Source organism: Phoenix dactylifera, chromosome 12 (assembly GCF_051530095.1).
Source record: "Phoenix dactylifera cultivar Ajwa chromosome 12, Ajwa_hap1_PhDact_Kaust_v1.1, whole genome shotgun sequence".
Classification (NCBI taxonomy): Eukaryota; Viridiplantae; Streptophyta; class Magnoliopsida; order Arecales; family Arecaceae; genus Phoenix; species Phoenix dactylifera.
In genome coordinates this window covers 6,283,302-6,306,985 of record NC_143201.1, presented here as the reverse complement: position 1 = coordinate 6,306,985, position 23,684 = coordinate 6,283,302, and the positions used below count along the sequence as shown (strand labels likewise).

Genomic DNA, 23,684 nt, shown 5'->3' with positions numbered 1-23,684 from the left:
ATAATAAAAAAAAAACCACCATAATAATAACAATAATAATAAAAATAACAATAATATAATAATAATAACAACAACAACAACAACAATAATAATAATAACAAAAATAATAATAATATTAGTAATAATAACAACAACAACAATAATAACAATAATAATAATAACGACAACAATAACAAGAATAATGATAACGACAACAATAACAATAATAATGATAATAACTACTACAACATCAACAATAATAATAAAAATGACAATGACAATAATAATAATAATAATAATAATAATAATAATAATAATAACAAAAACAATAGCAACAGTTATAATGATAATAACAATAATAACAACAACAACTGCAATAACAACAATAAAAAGAAAGAAAAGGAAAAACACTGACGCACAGATTGCATAGGTGACAGCCAATATGCTCCCACATTACTTGATTCCCAACAACTATCAATTTGACTTCAACCAACCTATGGGGGACACAAGTGTCACATTTCAACAAACATGGGCGCCAAAGATTGCCAACTTCTGTTAAAGTTTTTGTAGTGCTTTCACTTAAAAAAACCTTTTTTTTTCTGTTTTTGATTTTGAGCACCCAAACCCTTTCCAAACATTTTAACAAATTTCCCAAACCTTTTCTGCGCCATGAATCTTTACCTCTAATTGAATTGTCGCCAATTGCCGAACTCGCATTCCACCAAAAAAAAAAAAAAATGCCAACCTTCTTACCATGCTTTAATATCAGGGTGCAAAACAAAATAACTGAAAGTCCAGTTGGTGTGAATTGTGACTTTCTACAAGCCAGCTTGAAAAAGCTCAGGTTATCAATTGATGGCATCCTTTTATATTACTCACTATTCAGATCTTTTCTTCCAAACTCTATATGAAATTAATGCATTTCAGAAACAGATAACCCTCCAAATACAATTCCAAATAGCAGCTGCGCAACACTCTCAGATACCCTCAAGTCGGAATTGCAGTCATAGCCAACATTCTGTGTGCCAATCAGTTCTACTGAACGGCAGCATTTGCATTAAAAAGTAAAATGCAGTAGCACATGCTGAGCAATATGTGCAGCCTCGAATTAGGCTTTTGGACAACTTAATCTGCAGGCACCAAATCCAAATTAAAAAGCCAAGACTTTGTTCCACTATTCAACACGAATTCAAACCATTGCTCATATCAATATCCAACAATTAACCTCACTATCTATAGAACAATAAGTAGCAACAAGCACCATACTAATCTTAAAAAGCCAAGACTTCATTCTACCATCCAACATAAATTCAAACCATTGCTCACATCATTGTCCAACCGTCCTCGCTATTTTCACAAGAAAAAATAGATCAAATAAATTACATGTCCAAAGCAAAGCTTTTGGAATTGAGGGCAGTCTCTATATGCTAGTGTACAACCGTATAAAAAAATGGATTTCCTATTACCCATTCTACACATGCCAAATACAACCATGTCTGATCCAATGGAGCCTCTTTCTCAAGTACAAGTTTTGCACCTTTGCTGGGACCTGCTACTCAGTTTTTTGTAAACAAATTTCATAAATGGTGAACTCAATATGACATCTTAAAGTTCAGACAAGCAGCATATGGCATGTGTCTTCTCAGGCTACTCTCACTGGGGTTATTCAAATTCCGCATCCAAATCAAGCTTTCTCTTCAAATGTGACCTATCAGCACTGAAAGGAAAAAAAAATCATAATGCCCATTCATAATCTCAGTACTAGACTAGCCATTAAGTTTTAAGAAAACAACAAAAATATGTGCGAGTATTTGTTATTACTGTCTGCTGTATCAAACACATGCTATGCAAGTTAGTGAATATTACCTGTTCAGAGTTGGTCTAGGAATCGGACGTGAGCCGAACACCGCTCCCAAGTCTATTGACATTGGCATATTACCACTCTGACCAGTAGTCTCACCATGTCTTTCTTCCCCCATATGCTCATCAGCCTTATCTTGTTGGTATACATTTCCTTCCAATCCTTCATGATGATGAACAGTCACCCTCCTCAACTTCCTTGGCGGAGACAAAACAAGAGGGCCCTCCTGTGAATTGAATTCTGATGGCCTGTGATTAAGCGAGTCCCCCTTACGAGGTGGCCTTGGAAGCAATGATGGCTTTGTTGGTGCAGGTACAGATGAAAAATACCTGAATGGAGAATAAAAGGATTATGTAACAAAATAACCTGTAAATCACTGCTCGACATCCAACTAACAATTACACTGCAATCACCTATGCTCTAGTGCCTGTTGCACGGATATCCTTGCTTTGGGGTCATATGTGAACATCTTTGACAATAGATCTAAAGCATCATCACTCGCCATAGGAAACAGTGAACGCAGGGGAGGTGCAGGAACATGTTGGTATTCAACATAATCTGGAAGGTAAACCATATCTGGCCACTGAGATGGCTTTGGAGTCCCAAAAGCTGCAAATATCTTTCCTAGTTGATCAATATCACTGGAACCCTGACAAACATATGCAATCATTTAATGAGTAATCCACAAGTATGCAGAATCTTCCAAAGCTTTTCTTTGCTCGAAAAGAGCATGTGTAAGAACAACCAAACCCTCTATGAATTTACTGAAATATTTCAGCAATTTCTCACAAAAATGAACCACCATTGAAGTAGTAAAAAGAGTTAATAAAAGGAAAAGCTAAGGATACACTACTTTTATTCCTTCATTTTTAACTTTGATCAATAATGACTGCTAGTAATATATTGACATGTATTAAGATCAGGTTGTATCTTCCGCACGAAAGAAGGATTCACCTTCCTCCGCACAAATCTACCATTGGATCACCTACCGCACAAATCTCAAAGTGCACCAAACTTCATTTATCTGCCTGCACAGCTCTCAAAGCGACCAGTGGAAGTCACGCGAAGGAAGGTGAAAGATACACCCCTGACCCAATGTATTAAACAATTAAACAAAACTTATAACTTCAGATATCTAGCTTCATACTATCACAATAACTCTCACAATAACTCAACAACCAAGCTTTACTAGCCATAAGGGGATTGAGCCAGTCGTATTTAATAAAATGATACATCTGATTCTTATCAAAAGATACATAGGATGAAACACCATATATGGAATTAGCATCAAGCATCCTCGAGGGAAATTCGTGTTCGCACAAAGGCAAACGCATGAACTAGCTCCAAATAGATCCACGCGAAAGCATGAACTCCCAATAGATCCATGCCTGGTCATCATCAATGAATCTCCTCCCAATCTGAATAATTTCAAGTCCCCAACAACAGCCTCCAAGCCCTACAAATGTTTCCCAAAGGAACTGTATCAATGGTACCTCTTATGTTTTACTTTCTTAATTCCTTAGAACATGGTCTGCCGAACTGAGCCAAACCGCCCGGTTCGGGTAGTGCCAAGCCGACCCGGTGCAAAACCGGATCGGTTCGCTTATTATTTTCGGTTTCAATCCTGAACCGGCCGGAACCAATACCAAACCGAAAACGGCACCGAACCGATTGGAACAAGCCGAAAAGGATATGAACCGGCCGGAACCAGTGCAAACCGATTCAGTTCAAATTCGGTGCGATTTGGGAATAATTTTATTATATGTTTTAGATTAATGGACGATCTACATGATGACCAAAAAAAATTAATTTTTGAATTATATATAATTTTTAAAAATTAAAAATATATTTTTAGATTAAAAAATAAAAATAAATAAAATAAATAAAAATTTAAAAAATGTAAAATCAAAAACGTATTTAGGGGCATGCAATCTACTCTTCATAAAAATTTGGTGTCCATTCGTTCAAGTTTCGATGCGATCATGTGCACAGTAGCTTAGGTCTAAATTGGAGAAAAATTGAAAAATAAGTAGCCTTTGATGCATTCTCAAAGACCTAGAAAAATATATGTAGCATCCATTATTGGATTCTACATGGATCTGAGATAAAATTTTTAAAATATTAATATTTAAAAATTATTTTTAAATTCAAAAATTTAATTAAAAATATATAAATAATTTTAAAAATTATGAAAAATTAGCAGTACATATTACATAATTCAGAAGTAATTTCTAAACTAGAAATCATATTTTTCTGAATTTATAAAATTTAAATATATTTTTAAATTTAAAAATTATTAAAAATATATTAAAAATAAAAAAAATGAAAAATTAGTATTATGTATTAGATAAATCAGATGTATTTTCTGAGGTAAAAAATTATCTTCGCCATAACGAAATTTTGCTATTTTAAAATAATTGATAAAGTGACATACTTAATAAACCTGTAGGAACGAAGCCATCAAGAAAAAAAGAGCCAAAGCGTGACATTGGCTGGGATCATAAGTAAATACTCTCGGATCAGTACCATTGAAAGTGCAACTGGTACAACACAAAGTTCACGGAGTAACCAAGTTGAAGCATCACTTATCTGGTTGTTACTCCGACGTATCTTTGTGCCGGAAATGCCCACAGAAGATTCAACTGCTGATGAAGAAGCACTTCGCTGATTTCAGAGCAGCAAAGAAAAGATTGTCAGGCGGAGCTGAACCGCTTAGCGGCAAAGCCACCTTTCTATCAATCTAGAGAGTCAGGGAGGCATCCGCTCTCCATGACGAGGCACAGATCCAGGCTGCCATGTAGGCAAGCCTAGATGATCAGTGGCAGAAAAATAAGATGACCAGGCATAGAGCTCGATTTGGGCTCTTGTACTACGAGTCTGGCTCCGTTTCTGTGAGTAGCAGGGCAGATCTAGAGTTTAGGAGGACCTCCTCAGTTAGAAAGGCCGTCAGCAGATATAGTAGCCGAATTGCATTTGTGTTGGAGGTTTTTTGGTAGCAAAACGAAGTCATCCAAAGAGTTTCCACCATAAGCAGCAATCCATGTTCAGATCCACATGCCTTTCCCAGCAGAGATTCGAAACAACACAGGGTTGACTCAATGCTGAAGAAAGATAAAAAAAATATGTAGCGAGCTATAGGTCTGTCATTTCTGTCATTCAGGCTGTCGGTCCCGGTGTAGATCCTCCAAGTCCAAAAGACATCTATAGTGAGCTTCTTGAGAGTAATAAGGAGCTAGAGAAATGGATTGTCTCCTATAAGAACAAGTTGCCCACGTATGGACTAACAGTGATGTGTGATGGACCGGTTCTACCCGGCGAAGCATCAACTTTCTAACATATTGTGATACGAAGACTTTCTTCTAGAAGTCGGATGATGCTTCTGATCAGATGCACGATGCAGCGTACATCCTCAAACTGAGGGAGAAGATGATTGATCAGGTAGGTAAATAGAATGTCGTGCCGGTCATCACTAATAATGGGCCACGATATAAGGCTGTCGGAAAGATGTTTATAGAGCGGATACGCGCATTTGAAATGAATGAATTTTTCGCTAGAGAAAGCCTCTTTTATTAATGAAGAAAATTGCCTTGTGTTGAAACAATGCGGCCATATTTTCTGAACTCCATGTGATGCACATTGTATCAACACATTACGTAGATTCGTAGGGTGCAATAGACAGTGGAGACAACCCAATCCATTGCTAAGTATATTTATAACCATACGTAGGTCTTTTCAATGATGAGGAGGTATGCAAGGAGAGAGATCTTGAGACTAAGAGTCACACGGTTTGCTACCAACTGTATTGTACTTGATAGCTTTCTTGAGAAGAAAGCAGTCCTATGTCAGATATTTGTCAATCTCGAGTAGCATGAAAGTAGATATGCGAAGGCCGGCACTGAGAGAGCAGCATCGAAGACTTGGTGATCAGGCAGATATTTTGGCAGCGGGCCACTGTGATAGTGAATACTATCAAACCATTGTATGAAGTGCTTCGGGCCATCGACAACTAGAAGTACCTCTAGATGGACTTCTATATCACATGATAGAAAGGGCAAAAACTCAGATGATGGACACAGATCCGATGCATGCCCACGAGTACATTGGAATCATTAAGCAGCGGTGGAACTATCAGATGGGTAAGAACTTACATCTAGCAAGCAAGAACAAAGAACATTGAAAACTAGACTATTGTATTTGTACAATTTTACTAAGACAACAAACTTTGTGCAGCATACTACATGAACCCTCGGTTTCAATACAACATACCTGAAATTGATATGGATAGCGAACTTCTAGCCACTCTGCGCAATGTGATTTACAAAATGGAGCCAGATCTAGAAATCGCGACCCTATGTCTAAAAGAGGTAAGTTAGCTTAAATAACATGTGTAAGTTAACCGGTATCTTCTATTATTAACATAGTACAATACAGTTCTTTTTCACAGACCAAAATATTTAAAGAGAGCAGTGATAGTTTTGGAGTCTCGGCAGTTGACGTAAGTAAGAAAAGTATGAATCAACGTATATTACACATCAGAAGAACATTTATATGACGTTAGATAGTTATTAATATGGTACTGTTTTATATATAATTTTCTTCAATGTTTTTGTAGCTGAATGATAGATTCATTTTGGATTTTCCGCAAAAAATCTTAAGCGGCTAGCTATCCGGATTCTCTCCCAAACGATCTTCTCGAATAGCTGTGAGCGCAACTGTTCCATCTTTGCCCTCATCCACAGCAAGCAGAGAAACCGTTTGACACAAAAGTGCCTCAACGACCTGTAAATGTTTACTACAATCTGAGATTGAGACTGAAGTGCATTCAGAAAGAAGTGGAGCTCAAGTACACAGATCCGATTCATAATGCTTTCGTAGATGATGAGGATGATCCTATGGTCGGATGGCTTGTGGACCAGCAGCAGGAGCCGGATCTTGATGAGCGAGGATTGCTTCCACGACCGGCCAATTTCGTATCCAGCAAGACTAGCGTCGATGCAGGGCAATCGGACGAGAGCAATATTTCACGCATCCTTCTAGCCAATCAGCCACAACCACAAAAGAGCCAGACACCACATGACTCCTTGTTCGAAACATCCTCTTAGAGATATGATCGAGAAATGCTTAGATGAGGCCACTACGCTATCCGCTCAACTCGGTCAGGAGGCGACATACATCCTCCCAGCATAGCCACACAGAGAGAAGCACGAAGGATAAGAAGGTAACTACCCAACACACCCAAAAAAGAAAACAAAAGGCACCTGCAGTCCCAATGAAGAGTGTCGAGGAATAAGTTCACTCAAATTCAGAGAGTAGGAGCAATAGTTTTGGTGGTCATGGATCTACTGGCCAGAAAATGGAGAACAGAAGACCACCGTTTATGAGACACAACAGCAGGATGGTTTTCGATTCACCGGTGAGTCCTAGTTTACGCACGCTACACAAGATAGGGGCCATGGTGCACGATCTGGTAGAAACAGCGACGATACAGTTGCATATAGGAGATGGGCTCCTCAAGGTAATTCAAGAGGACACAGGTAGGTAGCCTATGACCTATACAAATACGGATATGAATATAGTGCGTGTAAGGCATCTTTCAGTGGTTACTACCCTATGCAGTCTGGAGCATTTTATGGATGAGCCCCTCCACAGTCGTATTATCAGCCAGAGGACACTTCTCAAAGGCAAAGTTTCAGCGAGAGATCCGAGAGTGCTTAAAACCTGGCGCGTGTTCCTTATGGGATGAGCGTATAAGAGTACGACGCCGCTTGGTTAGAGGGGTGAGCTGACGTGCCTCCTAACTATGCTGATGATCCGGATATTTACGAAAAACATTGTCACTCAACTCAATTTTAGATATCATTATGTATGTTGTACTTTAAATGTATATAATTGATGGTATTATTTTTTTAATTTTTACGTCACCACTTGATTTCAGAATATTTTATGTTGTTCATTGTAAATTGCAATGTCTCACTAATTATTTTATAATTTATATCATTTTAAAATAATAAGATGCATCATTTAGGTAAAGTGGGATCATAGAAACATCAAAAGAACATCAAAAAGAAAACATCAAAATAATATCAAATTAGACTTAAAATTATTGAAAATTTCAAAAAGTGATTATTAATTAAATATTCTTGAAAACTACAAAAAAAATTCAATCTACTTTGTTGTATTCTGCATGTAACCTACATACTTAAGCATTATATATGATCAAATATTTAGGGGATATGGCCTCTTTTAAATTTTATGTATAGATATTGGAAGATTTTCTCCATTATTAACTACTATATTATTGCACTACGCCAAATTTTGCTCCTCGAGTAACAAAAGCTATAGTATAGGTCATCTTTTCAAGCCCGTAATGATATATTTGGAAGTCTGTTGCCTCAGATTATTTCAACATTGTCATTCTTTATCGCTGGGTTAAATCAAAACTTATTGTTCTATACAATAAACTTCATCAAATTATCAATAAAATCATCAAACATTACAAACTTTAGGGTTTGCATAATGATCCAATGAACAGATCAGATTCAGGCCATGGTCTACACTGCCTTCAATGCCTCCTCCGCCAACCAGGCATGAATTTTTGGCTACTCCTCACAAACTATGATATTATGGTTTGTAACCATATGCAAAAAGTCATAAAGGATCAAGACTGCACATAACAATTTCATAATCATTTTCCATTTTTGTGGTAGACACAAGTCATTGAGCAGCTACTGCGTACAACTAAGAATGAAGACAGAGAGAGAGGGAGAGGGAGAGATGTTAGGTCCACATAGCCAACTAATCTACTATTAATATAACAAAGTGATTTATTTTTAACAGTATTTATATTAAAACCCTATTAAAAATTCGTCATTTAGACAACCAAAGAAGCATAAAATAACTTTTTCCAATTCCTTAAACTTGACCTCACGACTTTTGCAACTTGTGTTACCCAATTCCTTGGTTTCCTCAATATGAATTCAGGTTCATAACTGAAATTTGTTCTCTCATGAACCCGATTTGATGGGGTAGGATCAGAAAATATCTTCCAAAGTATTAGAATGTAAATTCTATCTTTTATTAGGACAGGTGGCTACAGGAATTCCACTTTGTTACAAAATTCAAATGAGGAAAAACTAGAACACCTTGATCAGTGATAAAAGAAAACAGATTCTTTCCTTTTCTTTCCATAGACTAATTGCATAAAAAGACCCCTCTTTTACATATTTGCAAAAAGATAGCTCCTTTAGCCCAGAAATTCCCCAACAGGGCCCCAAGTTAACTTTGTCAGTCATATAATGGAACATGATCTATGTGTTCTCTCATTTCTATCCGAACTTTGACCCTTTGGAGCTTCTAGCTAGTGAGCTGCTCATGCTCCATGATGCTGCCGTTGCTAAGGTTGAGATATAATCAAAATCTCAACCCTAGAAGCAATGGTGGTGAGGAGCTCAAACCCAATGATGGTAGTGTTGAAAAGCACAAGTAGCTCACCAGATGGAATCATGGAAGCTTCAAGGGGAGTGAAAGGAGGTATGGAAAGAAATGCAGTAGATGTTACAATATGACAAATGGAAAGTTGGGTCTTATTAGGGAACTTTGGCCAGTCTTTATATGAGACTGGCTATATGAAAAAACCCAAGCAAGAAAATATGTGATGGGGATTGAAGTTTACAAGCAATCAGTTTCCACATAAGTTTTACAAATTTGCTTTCCAAATTGAACTGAGACATTTTAGGAACTTTTCCCCCTGGTTCCCCATGTTACCTAACCAACTCCTCACCTTCTTCCCCAGATTCCCGCATTCCTAGCCGACTTATCTACTTATATCCTCGTGGCCCAAAAGTCTGATTCAGATTCAGAATTCCAGTATTGCCAACTCCCGAGTTCTAAGCTATTTAAAGTCCATATAGCAATAAATGAATCATATTGAAGAATCCCATATCATTTATTAGAATTTGGATTCATAAATGATTGTCTGCCTATTTTATTCTAAGAAAACTGCATAACTTTTAACATAAGTAGGCTGTCAATGATTTTACGACCACCTCAGTCCATCCCTGCTAAGTCTCGCTGCAGGTCTTAAGAGTCTCATAATGAAGTCATCTCTCATTCTTTCTTTATTATTTGACTAAATAACCATATAAGAAGCATAAGTTACTTTAACTCCTTGCACCATAATTGCGCAAGAAATTCATTAGTGCATAAGAAATTTAAAAGACTCGTGACAAAGTATAAATTTTTATATTCCAATACAAGAAGGCACATTAAAATTTCAAAAGCCAGAGTAGAAAAAACTATAGCTAAACCTCCAGGAAAAGGACATCCAGATCAGATTGTGAAATTATTAACATAGGTGCTCTCTAGACTGCATCATTGTTATTATTCTCATACTGTTTGGTATACAGCACGAAGAAAAATTTTAAAAAATTATGACATGCCTGGCTGGCAAGAGCTAAAGAAAAATGTCATCATATATAAAAGCAATATAAAAATTAAAAAAGAAGCAGCTAGTCAAACCTGTAAAAAGGGTCGTCTAAGGAGGAGTTCAGCAAATATACAGCCTGCAGCCCACACGTCTACCCCAGCTCCATATTGCTTGGTGCCAAACAACAGTTCAGGTGCCCTATACCAACGAGCAAAAACCTAAAGAAAAGAAATGTGCTACTCATCATCAGCCCCGTAAACAAGGATACAATAAGAAATGAAAATAAAAAGGAAATAATAGTTGTGAAAATGCAACCACATAATGGGGCATTGTTGAAATGCATGTGTTGATCCACCAAGTAGGGTGAAATGCATGCATTGATCCACCAGGCAAGCAAAGAATTATGTGATAAGATAGGAATGACATAAGCACCTTGTGTCTGAATTTCTTTTCTTTTTATTTAGTAAATACCCTACATCTGCATTCAAACACGATTATTGGTAGCATTTACACCTTAATCTAGAAGTGGAAGAAGTTTCAGAAGCTATATCTTATCATAATCTCATAGTCTCTAACAAAGTATTATGCCAAAAGCCGCAACAGAACCCTGAAACTTTGGCTAACCAACTAAACCCTTGCAGATTTAACAAAGCACTGAATACTCATTGCTGCTCAAAAGATGGATTTTGGTTCATCAAAAGGCTTCAATATGTTAAAATTGGTCATAAACTACATAACTTTATGGTCAATTTTAACATAAGTAAAATAATTAACATATTATTTTTTGTTATTTTTGCATGAACATATTATTTTTCCTGCCTATCAGCAATGCAGGTTATTATCATTGAACTTTAAAAGCAAGCATGCTACTCGCATGTCCTTAGAGGTACCAATTATTGATTTCAGCCAACAAAAATCAATAATAATTATTTTAGTTCAGCACTTCGACAAAAAATTTAACATTCTTGATGTGCATCATTTGTGTATATCAGCCACGATATAGAAGTATAAGTAGAAGCCCCATATGCAGTCCCAAAATAATATAAAATGAACAGCAAGTTTTATTTTGGATTGAAGACAAAACTTCAAACCTGTATTATGTAGACCCTAGTAACTATTCCACCTCTCCACATAATACTTTCACTAAAACTCAAAGATGCTTTAAATTCTGCAAATATAGAAGTTGGTTAGTTTTTCCATGAAGAATATGTTACCCGATCAGTTTTGGTATGAGAGCTTCTTCTTTGATTTTCCAATATCAATTACTTTTTATTCATGTCAGTAGATTCAGAAAGACTAAGGTGAGCCTTGACATAGCGGTAGGGTTGCTCTGTTATGACCTGCAGTTCACAGGTTTGAAACACAAAAGACATTTAACCCTTCCTAGACCTCGCAATGGCAGAAGCCTCGTGCACCGACCGCCCCTTTTAGTTTCCGTTAGATTGCAGAATCAGGCTCTATAGCCTTCTCTCAATAACAATGTGCTCCAAACTAACAGCCCTGCTAATCCAATCCTCCTTCAGTGCGCATGATTTTCTTTGCAACAGAACCCACTTGACCAGCAAAACTTTGTTGTCACTAGCTGTTTCCTTCTTGCTATTGGTCATTTATGGCAGATTTTTATAATCATCCGAAGCCCTAGAATTTCCCTGAGGCCGCTGACATCATAAAGTGGCAGCAAATTATGTTTGAGAAGTTTGATGCACTTCAGCTCATTTGATGGTCTTGTTACTCACTGCCTTGGAAGGTCCCTATCTTGCATCAATTTCACTTTAGCATTACAAAGGCATGTTTGGCGCCTTATATTTACCCACTACTATGGGGCACTGTTTATAACGAAAAAATCTACTTGCATCACCAAAAACAACAATATCTAGTACTTTAACTACAATGAAGGCAATTTGTAGATAGTTAATATGAACCCAATGTGAACTATCCATCAGTTCATGCTGATCTTCAGAAGCAGGTCATGCAGCTACACTCACAGGTCTCATCTCAAACTTCAAGCTTGGTTTGAAAAATTTAAATAGGTAGCTATAATTATTCACTTTTCCATAGCAACTATGACACTGCCATGTTTTCTAATGGGGATTATACCTCTCAAATCATCAATAAGAACTTTTCAGTATTAAAGATCAGTCAAATGTCTTCATTTTAATATACTTAATTCACCTATCTACTTAATATTTTTCCCATATAGTAAAAATTTTCACATATACAATGTGTGATTCAGAATGACAGAACCTATGCTGTTTGTGCAGTTGGGAACCCTACAACTTCCAGGATACTGAAACAAGGGGGCATGCAAGTTTCTGGTTATGCTATGTTGATATTTTTTTTTGGAGGGGGGGTGGGCACTACTTTCTCTTGTTCTCCTACACCACGTATGTTTTATATCAAAACTATCCCTATACCACCCAATATTAATTGAAATATTTATATAATTTGGGATTACTTCTGACATGCGCTTTGGTTTATAAATACAAGTAATCTACATGGAAAGGTTCAGACTTCAGACCATCTTTGTTTCAGATTATCAGATTATCTTTTTCGCTCTAATCCTTATCAATAATTGCTAGATTAAATTTGGTGACCAAATTATGCAATCTATACCAAAAGGATCATTGTTTGGAGCTGCATTACTTGGACACTCATGTCCAGCACCTCAAAATCATGTTGGATACAAATTCAAATTGGATATGCATCAAACACCTACATACACAACAAATTTTTTAAGTTTGAGCTTTTTAAAAAAAGTTGGACACCAACAATGAGTTTGACCTACTATAACAAAGTGAAAAGTAAGGTTGTGTTCTTTTTCAAATATTGATCAAGCATGTCAATATATAATTAATTTTCAAAATGTTATTTTTCTAACATCTTGAAAATAATTGGGTGGTTTGGATGAGAAACCTGCATATTGAAAGACCTTAAGAAGTAATATCTTTTTGATGTCTTTTATGCATATTGGAAGACCTTAACATGAATCTGATTCTGCTCCATGCAACATATGGTTTGGAGCAAAACAGGCAAATATGGATGCTGATGGACCAAATTCTAACCTTCCATTGCTTCACATTCTAGTGGACTTTTTAAGTCTTTTCAGTAATTTGATCCAGCAATCTTGCTAAGGCCTAACTTGTCTGTCATAATCCGTTATGATCATTACAGTTCGTAAGTTATGCAAGGAGCCAAAACTCATCCGCATCAACCATGGTTACCAGTTATATTTACTGCATTCTCTCCTCACTCTTTGAAAGATCATAAGGACATTCAGCCTCTTAGCTGACCTGTTCATAGGGAACATAGCGGACAAGGGAATGGATGCAAAATGAAGGAAAAATAGAAAATAGTGAAAAAGGAGAGGGGGGGGGGGGAGAAGGAAAGAAAGAAAGAAAGAAAATAAAGGAAAAAGAAAAGAGAAGGTGGGAAACAAAAAAGGAGAGTCATGTAGGGTTTTTATAGTGGAGAAATGAGGAAGTAAAATCAGATGTTGTTGTATTCTGATAAATTTACACACTTTCTGACATCCTCTTGCCCATCCATAATTCTCAAAATGACAGAGCTTAAGAGGCATGCCACCCATAAGACATCCTGCAGAGTTTCAAACTTTCCGAGGCAATAGGATAGATCAGGAGGCAAAAAGTGCAGGAGAAAGACAAGCATAAGAAAACCACCGTCGAAGATGATGCCTTCAAGTGTGGGCAGATTGGAGACATGGTCAACATGTTTCCAACTAATGTTTTTAAAACTAGACCGAACAACAAACCAGCAAGCTGTCCAGTCAGACCGATGATGTCAGCAAGATGTCATTATGATGTCATAATTACATTTTATTTTTCCAAAAAAATAAAAATAGAAAAATCAGGAAAGAAAAAAAAGAAAAATTCCGTTAATGCAGACTTGCTTTGGATTCAAGCTTTTGGTGAGAAGAGAAGGCTGGACGAAGTTAAAGAAGTCGAGGATATTGCTCGGTCTTGGAAGGGAGCCCCTCTTGTCGTGGAAGAGGGTGGCACTCCTCACGAGGGCAACCTCATTGACGTCCATCCAAACCCTCAGCTGTTGTTGGCCAGGGCTAGAGCTTGCGGCTTCTGCAACAAGAGCATGGGTTGGAGGATCGATGGTCTTTTGCTTCTTCCAATAGTTCTTGGATGCACAGCATCGACAACGAAGACTTTTGGTAGCTAAGTGGCATGCTCTTGGGTGGTAGTGGGATTGGAGGAGGGTGGGGACTTCATGCTACTACTTCTTGAATTTGGTTTCGGGAGTTTGGGGGGTTCGACCAAGGTAGAGGTGGAGGGGTTCTTCAAGGGGATGGGAGATTCCTTGGAGGGCATCTTCGATGCTTGTGATGGGAGGAAATAAATACCAGACTGAGGGGAGAGATAAAGAGAGGGATGGACGAAGAATGAGTTGAATTTTGAGTTCAAGAAGGTCAAACCGGACCGGACCGGACCGGACAAGCGACATGTTCCAGGTTAAACCAGTCAAATCGGCCAACCCGGTCTAGTTTTAAAAACACTGTTTCCAACCAAAGCAATCAACATAGCAGCTGGAGTTGTCCACATCAACCATGGGTGGCTAGTAGACCCATGCCCAGCTGTTGAAACATTGTAAACATCACTAGAGCTCTCACCTAAATGTGCATGTCAGGGTTAGGGGCAAGGAATTGGGCACAGAAAACAAGAAAAAATTAAAAAAACGAGAAAAGAGATAAATGAAAGAGAAGAACGAAAAGTGAGAAGAAAAGGTGAAGAAAAAGGAAGAGAGACGTAAGACAAAAAAGAAAAAAATAATAAGGCAAGTTGTGTTAGATAGTTATTTTTACCATCCACCAACCGAGCATCCCCAAGGATATTCTACAGTTTTTTAAACTCATCATCAAATGAAGATGGATATCTAGTTGCCACAAGATTTAAATTGTCCTATAGGGTTTTTAAAGTGGAAATATAAGAGTGTATAATTAGATTTTGTTGAATGGAAAAATTACTATGCATTTTCTTTTGTCTTCTTTTTCATTAGCTATTCTCCAAAATAATCTCAAGTGCAGGTGTGAGAAATCATCTCCTGAGCTAATTGCCATTCCTCAACTGCTAAATTCCAGCCAAGATAAATGAAAATTTCAGATTTAGGCCCTTGTTTGAAATCAAGGACTTCGCAGGATATCAATCAGGATCACTTTGCATCATCAAACAAGTACAACCGATACAGCACATACTAAAATATGCATTTTGAACCATATCTTGTGAAAATGTGGAATAATAATTGATACAAGGAAAAGTTGGGGATCCATCACAATATGTTATTTGAACCTTTGTATATATTGTGGTGAAGCTTTGTATACTACATGTTCAGTAATTAGAAAAAGAAAAGTAGCTGCTGTGAATATCTCAAAGAAAGGTCTAATAGTATTGCCAACACTGCGATATTATCTTCTCTTTGATCTTGAAGTCAGAATTGCTGTTCATAAAAAATTACATTCTTCAACTCAAAATTAGTTTTTAAGTCCTTAGGTATTGTGGTACGCTAGACGGTATCTGTCCACTCTTGAGGAAATGATAAACTGATTGCCCTTCTCATGCTTAACTCAGAAATTTACTACTACGAGACTCCAAGCTGTTCAGTTTTTGCTACAATTACCTTATTTTCACTTGTCTGCTCATATGAGGTCCAGAAATGTTAATTAGAATTAGATAATCATGTGTTTGAATGGTTTTCTAATACATTAGCCAATCCTTATAAATACAAATAAATAAATAAAGACCTGGTGAGTAAACTTGCGATCTGGGCTGCCAAAAATGCGTGCCAGACCAAAGTCTGCAAGCTTAAGCTGTCCATCAGCAGCAATCAGTAGGTTATTGGGTTTCATATCCCTGTTACATCAGTTGGAATAAGTTAAATTTTGTTTTAGGAAATAAAAAAGAAAACATAAGATAAAGTACCTGTGCAGGACCCATTTTTTATGGCAGTATGCAAGCCCTTTCAATGTCATTTGAAGATATGACTTTATGTCAGCTGGTGAAAGAACGATATTTCTATCACGAATAACAGCCTCCAGGTCACTCTCCATGAACTCAAATACAAGATGCAGGTTACCCTTGTGAGGGAAAGCATCAATTAACTCAATAATATTTGGGTCCTTAAGCTCCTTAAGGAGTTTAATTTCCCTAAGAGCAGTAAAATTTACACCTTCCTTGTACTTTCCCAGCCGAATCTTCTTAATTGCAACTGTTTGCCCAGTCTGCAAATATCCTAATACATATTAGTTCAAAGCAACAAAATCATGAAGAAGTTATGAAATGAACATAATGGATTTTTTAATACTAAATAAGTTGGCCAAGAAGAAAAAAACTTTTATGTTTCATTCAACCTAGAAAAGCTACTTAAAGTAACTAAAGCCCATGAACTATTCCTTCAATAATATCAAACCAGAAGCAGCAAATATGACAGATTTGTCAGCATATAGCATCAGTATCACAAAGTAAGCAGATATCATTAATAGAACAGGAATGCTAATAGAGGGGACAGAAGAAGGTATCGGTGACACTAAAAAATTACAACAACTGAAATTGAGATAAAGAAGAACTGAAACTTATGTTAGTAACAAAAGTAATATTACAGGATATAGTTACGTCACAGTCATCAGCCAAAAATATTTATTTCATCAAAAAGAAAAAATAAAAAGGGTGTGATAACTGTAACATGGAGTATAAGTAGATCGCTCATTTAGGAACGGATTTGCAATAGGGGTTTCACGAAAATCCCCACAAGAAAAGGATACCATTTTCTTCACCCTAAGAGATACTACCTCCACAATGCATTGACCTTGTGATTCAGGAAACATGTTCTACCAGTCAAATGCTGTATGGCACAAACAATGTCCAGAAATCACATGCACAATACAGGGTTAAGAACCCCTATATCATGCTACCTATATGCACTATTTGATGTCAATGCAGGTTCAGCATGAATTTGAACAGACTGGTCTGAACTGGCATGAGCATTTTTGTTTTGTTTCTTTTGTACATTCTAACTACGAGTCTTGGCATGTAGCCAGGTGAGTGACTGGCATGACACTGTAGAGAGAAGAGTACTGTACAATGCCACTGTGACAGACATGAGTTTAGGACATAGTTGTAGATTCTTTGCTTAAAAGTGCCATTTGTGAAATTGCATTGCACATATCTAATCAGGTAGATTCAAGCAAATGAATTGTTTTGATTAACCGCCAAATAGCAATTTTATCTACATTACAAGTTAAATTCGAACATTAACACTACTAAATTTTAGGTCAAAGCCCAACAGCAAATCCAAATGTAGTCAGACTTTCGAGATTCGCCAACCTAACTAATCAAGATAGAAAAGTTCTGATCAAGGAAAAGTTCTGTAGAGCTAAAGAGTGAAACTTAAATCAAAAGACCACAGGAAAATCTGAATAAAATATCAGACCCTCGCCAGCATCTGAATCATTCAAAAGCAGTATCGCATCATCAACTTGAGTAGTCTTACTATACATGCACTTAGAAGAATAGATGAATCCAGTGATATAATCCATACAGCATAGTACACAAGAATAATATCTAAGCTAGCCACTAGTTTACAATATAATTTTCACGATTATAGCACTAGCAAATCAGCAAGAAGCCATGGAGTATTGCTAACAACCATATTGTATTTTATCCACATTCCAGAATGCACCAAAAAGTATCAGAACAGTGCCAGGGATTACATCTTTCTGTCTGAGATAACCCATTTCGTCATCTGTCAGCCTACATCGATGCATGTCAAAGTCATATGCACTGCAAAGAGCAAAGATTCAGCAATCTATGCTCCTCTGCTTTCCTATTTTAGCCTTCTGCCTATCCATCACAAACAGTTTCATTTTTATTCAAGACAATCTGGATCTCTTCACCATTTATGTACCATTTTGGCTTTTCTTTCTAAATAAAGGATTGAGGGCGCTATCTAAAGAATGAACATGGTGATCAAAAAGTCATTAGAAAATAGAAATCAAGATAATCCCATAGTAGTACTACCAGTATGATTTTTCATAGTACTGGATACTGGTGTAGGGGACAACCAACATTTTGCTAATGCATAAAAACAGTTGCATGCCCTCCTATACTTTTTTGTATGAATTTTGAGATAATGTATGCTGCTATGAGCAAAGATAGTTATCTAATTTAATTTGTATGAAAAATTACTTGAAAATATGTAATTCACGTGTCAAAAAACAATCAACACACAAATCTACAATGATTTATGATTCAAGATTTCTAATAGTTATTTATGTTTATATATTTAGAAGTTACAACATGTCTAGACATTAGTATTAAGAAGCTAAAATCAACCTTTGTTGGGTAATCTCATCAAACTCCACTCTTGTACCCAGCTTTCTTCAAAGAAAGACACTACTAACCTTAGCTAATGAAACCTCTGATCCTGTCAGAATAAAGAGGAGTGCCCCTCCTGTTGAATGAAGAATAGCATACATCAAGTTGCGGGCATTGAATCTCATGTACTCACATCTTTCCTAACTTCCCCCCTCATCTGGGTCACTTGTGAATCTTTTGTCATCCCTACTCCTTGCAATAAACCAACCTTAAGTAACTATACTGATTATTGTCCGACAAGCAGTAGCAATCAAACCCAGCAGTCCAATCAATGGATACCCATCTACAGCTGGATGACCCCCAACCTACCATCATCCAACAACTAGAAACAATAGCAGGAACCAGAAAATAAGGGAATAATATGTAACTTGAAGCACCGGAAAGATTTTCATAAGAAAAATATCCAAATACTGGTTTCTCCCAGAAGCCATTTGTTTGGGTATTGAACATTTTTCAAAGGTGATGTATCTCTACACCACCTTTCACCGCTTTCTTTTCTTCTTTTCTTTCCTCTTTTATTAAGTTGAGTTGAACATGAATCCCAGGCATTTTTAGTCACCAAAAATGATGCAGTGCAAGCTAACACTTTTCAAAGTTTGGAGATCAACAAGAAGCTAAGCTTCATTTGGAAGATGTTAACTGCATAGAAGCAGCGATGTCTCTACTAACGAAGCACACAATAATCTTCTTTTTTCCTTTTTTGCAATTAGAACATGTGGTGATAATATAGCAGATCACAATCAGTTTAATAGCTCAAATTTAACTCCACTTCACAAAAGCATTTGGTTAAAGGAAACAGCTAAACTGCCCAAACAGCCCTTTGTTGATATAACAAAACCAGAAATTCTGCTCTTATTATTTCAAATATTTAATTCAACCATATAAATACATTATAGCATTCAACAGGATTTTTTTATATGAAAAATAAACAGAGACCCCTACATTTAATGAGATATCCCAATTTTTGACAGGACTCATTAAAAATTGCCCCAATCAGACAACTGAACATTTTTAAGCTTACAAAATAGTTCCTTTAGTTCCTAAAGGTAATCACATCTATCCACTATCGTATTAGTTAACTTGATCAGTACATGGACCTAGACCAATAGTTGTTCCCATTATTTATGAAACAATAAATATAAAACTTGGGTGCTTTAGTTCTAGGATGAAGGTGTTCTTCTCCCCTTGCACAACAAAGTTTCCACAAATTGAAACTAAGGTCAAGAATACCAATTATCATCATTGCCATGAAAGACACCATATCTTAGGTGAGTTACAAATAGCAAGTACCAGACAATACCATTCTGCAGTAGCCATGAGACATACACCTAAGCACATCAGTACATAGCAATATGCATCAAAGTTGTCCAATAAGACATGAGATTTCCAGAATATATTTTTTAATATAATTCCTAAATAATGCAATTTGTTCTTTGATTTAAACTTTTTATCTAGATCACTCAGGGTATCTTCAGTGAAGTCAATATGAAACTAGAATGTAATAGTGCTGTCGACGTGTAATGCAAATAGAAGCATGGATGGTTGTGAACATTTGAGAGGAAGCACTAATTGTTGGATCCCCTCACCTAATAGATGCACACCCACTTTTAGCTGAAGAATAAAAGCTGAGCTAATTGGGATATACTTTCATTAAAAAAGGGGGTACACGTAGAAAGCCTTGCACATGGAGGCTCAAGGAACTAGATCAAAGGCTCACAGAGTAATTTGACTTACAATACTAGAGATGTCAAAGAAACTTGAAGGCTCTAGCTTTGTCCATGGGAACCAAATATGTAATATAAAAAAATTCCAGAATATAACTTATAGAGAATGTTCTCTCTCCATGCTGACACGTTTGTAGTGTCACAAGGTATATGCATCATTTCAAAAGCTATATGATGGCAAAAAGATGCACAGTGTTTAGATCTTAGACAACCATTAAGTCACTATTAAGCCAAATTTTGAAGGATTTACACAGATGCCTAAATGAATATGGATTAATTGTTAGATGTGGTCATGGTTGTTTTAGACTATCAAGTTAACCGAAAAAGACAAAAACAACAAATTGATATAAACCTATGGATATACAAAAAGGAGAGTGTAATTAATAGGTGCAAAATCAAGAACCAAATAGGAAATATGGAAATATGATGCAACCATGGATCATAGAAGGTAATCATAAATACATGCACCAACAAAGGAAAGCCACCTCTGTTGAATTTATACACCTAAAGAAATGCATTTGATTCTTGATATCGCCCGAATCAAGGCCACATAATTTGCAAGCCGAACAGGACAAAAAGATTTGAGATGATGTATTAAAAACCAATGAAATTGAATAAGTGGAAAAGCTTTTCTTTAACATACTACAAAGCTCATGATAAGATTGAACAAGCATTACCCCCCTTGCCTTATAGAACAAGACAAATAGGAAATATGGAAATATGATGCAACCATGGATCATAGAAGATAATCATAAATACATGCACCGACAAAGGAAAGCCACCTCTGTTGAATTTATACACCTAATGAAATGCATTTGATTCTTGATATCGCCCGAATCAAGGCCACATAATTTGCAAGCCGAACAGGACAAAAAAATTTGAGATGATGTATTAAAAACCCATGAAATTCAACAAGTGGAAAAGCTTTTCTTTAACATACTACAAAGCTCATGATAAGATTGAACAAGCATTAACCCCCTTGCCTTATAGAACAAAACAAATAATTGATATAATCACTAACTAAGCCAACAAAATACTTCAGAATAACATGTATCAAGTTGATGTGTTCCCTAATCTAAAAAGGAAACCATCAATGAATCCATCTTTATTTTCTAAATCTATTTAGTTTCCTTGTTTTATAAGAATTAGGTCTTTTCTTCTTAGTCAAGGTAATACAGCCAATAAACATGTAAGCCCCACGGGATGAACCATCAATGAAGAGAAAACATGTTTTTAATTGAAGTTAACCACCCTCAAAGTGGCCTATAGGAGGTTTGGATCCCCTCAAGGCACTCCATCTTCCCCTTTTCTCCCCTTCTCATGTTTTTATTATTTACGAAAAAGCAGGATCTTATCAATTGGTCTCAGAGCCTTCAATCCTCAGCAATGGAGACATGTTCATAAGATCTTGAGAATCAAGTGCAAGGGAGCGATGCTCGGTAAACATGGAGACTGCAAACATGTACAAAGATTATATGGGAGAGCTAATGAAGCTACACTAGGGCCCCTTCCAATCTATCTGAGTATCAAGCATGTTTCGAACAACTTGTCAACCACACTACAGGTATGACCATAAACTTCTTTGTAAATTGTTTTTTTAGCAACCTAAAGAAAGAGCTTAAGAATGATGTTCAGGTCTTCCTACCAAATTCAATGACAGTCTCTATCACTCTTGCTCGTCTACAAAAGGTACGACTGATCCCCCTACACCATCTTGCAAAGTCAAGTCTTGTTCGGCAATTGCTTCTATGATGCTCTTAACGAGACAAAATTAAAGAAAAAACATCACCCTCATTGATGATCAAGTCAACAATGATCAAGAGACTGAAAATAAACCACCTGAAGGTTCCACTATGAAAGATCAAGAATTCAAGAGGAAAAGCCCTGCAAGGTCCATGTTCCAGAGCAAAGGAAGACAGTTGTGAGCAGGGATGTCGACGTTTGAGGAGGACATGCAACCAATCCATATTTATTCTCTAAATTTATTTAGGTTGCCTAGTTTTATTGGAATTAGGTCTTCCGTCTTAGTCAAGGTATATTAGCCTATAAATATGTAAGAAGAGAAATCATGTTTTTTAATGGAAGTTAACCACCCTTGAAGTAGACTCTAGGAGGTCTCGATCCCTTCAAAGCAATCCATCTTCTCCTTTTTTTCTCTCCTTTTCATGTTTTTATTCTTTAAGATACAAAGAGATCATATGACAATTGATGCTCAAGCATAAGGTGGGCCCAAACCAAATATGTCAAGAAATCAAAAGCAATGCAATAAAACCAACAAAATTTAAAATAAAATCAGTACAATCACGGTATAGGAACTCAAATTAACTTCATGCTAGCAGAAACTCCTACTTGACATCAAACTTAGTCTTAGAGAAAGCATGGGGCAATAAGCAACCCTCAAATACAAAATTAAGCAAAAACATCTTAGGAGCTGATCTTATCAGAATCATCCAATCCATAGTATTGCAAAATTCCATTCCTAACTCTCCCGTTGCGCTTGAAGCCCCAAGCATAAACCCTATTATCGGGTGAAAAGCGAGGGGAAAAAAAGAACCCTTTTCGTTGCATCTGAACTGTCTGAGCAATCATAATACCAATCATCGAATCAAAATTACTTTTTCACTCAATAACGGCATCCAAATCCTGAATCCGGGGCTCAAAGAAATATCTCTATCATCCAATCAATCCACTCGACGGAAAAAATAGTTAAAAAGAGGAGCAGAAAACGGAACAGGGGGATTCCGACCGACCTTGGTGTCGATGGCCTTGAAGACGACGCCATAGGTGCCTTCCCCGAGGACTTCGCGCTTCAGGTAACGGTCAGCGACCCGCTTCGAGAGCGACGGGTCCTCGTCCCCGACCGCGGCGGCGCTCGGCTCCGACGCCGGCATCATCGTCATAATCGCAGCGGCAAGAGCGGCAGATTCCTCCTCCTCGTCTCACCGGAAGAGCGGCGGCGGCGGCGGCGGCGATAGCGGCGGTGAGAATCGGTTGCGGGCATCTACGGAGGCGGCGTTTATCGGCGAAGGGCGAGGGATTGGCACCGCCGCCACATGGTTGCGCGATGGGAAAAGGGGAAACGAGAGTGAGGAGAGAGGAGTGGGGTTCGGGTGGAGCGGGGCGCCGCGGGGCGCTTTTATGCGCGTCTACGCGTTTGAGGAAAATCGCAGCTCGGTGCCGCGGGGGCAGCAAAAGCTAGGAGGCCTTTTGCGCCGTCCGACAAAGCCAGCCTACGAGATTTTCGACCCATAAAATGCAGCATATGGCGATAACGGTGCATCGCCCACATCAAAGGGTGCGAT

At 37.3% G+C, this 23,684-nt stretch overlaps 1 protein-coding gene across 2 annotated transcripts; it reads right to left on the bottom strand.

The window, feature by feature from the left end:
• Positions 1–1,245: 1,245 nt before the first annotated feature.
• On the bottom strand, positions 1,246–23,684 carry LOC103712337 (cyclin-dependent kinase D-1-like). Of its 2 annotated transcripts, XM_008798831.6 has the most exons (7): positions 23,133–23,684; positions 16,208–16,506; positions 16,030–16,138; positions 10,358–10,483; positions 2,254–2,489; positions 1,846–2,169; positions 1,246–1,696 (listed from the first exon to the last, which is right to left on the bottom strand). In XM_008798831.6, exons 1-7 carry the CDS (start codon positions 23,280–23,282, stop codon positions 1,642–1,644), a joined length of 1,299 nt encoding a protein of 432 aa, XP_008797053.3. In that variant the 5' UTR covers positions 23,283–23,684; the 3' UTR covers positions 1,246–1,641. The 2 variants fall into 2 exon arrangements, with proteins under 2 accessions (XP_008797053.3, XP_088564874.2); XM_088708748.2 differs by lacking the exon at positions 1,246–1,696 and having other exon boundaries at positions 1,842–2,169; positions 23,133–23,614.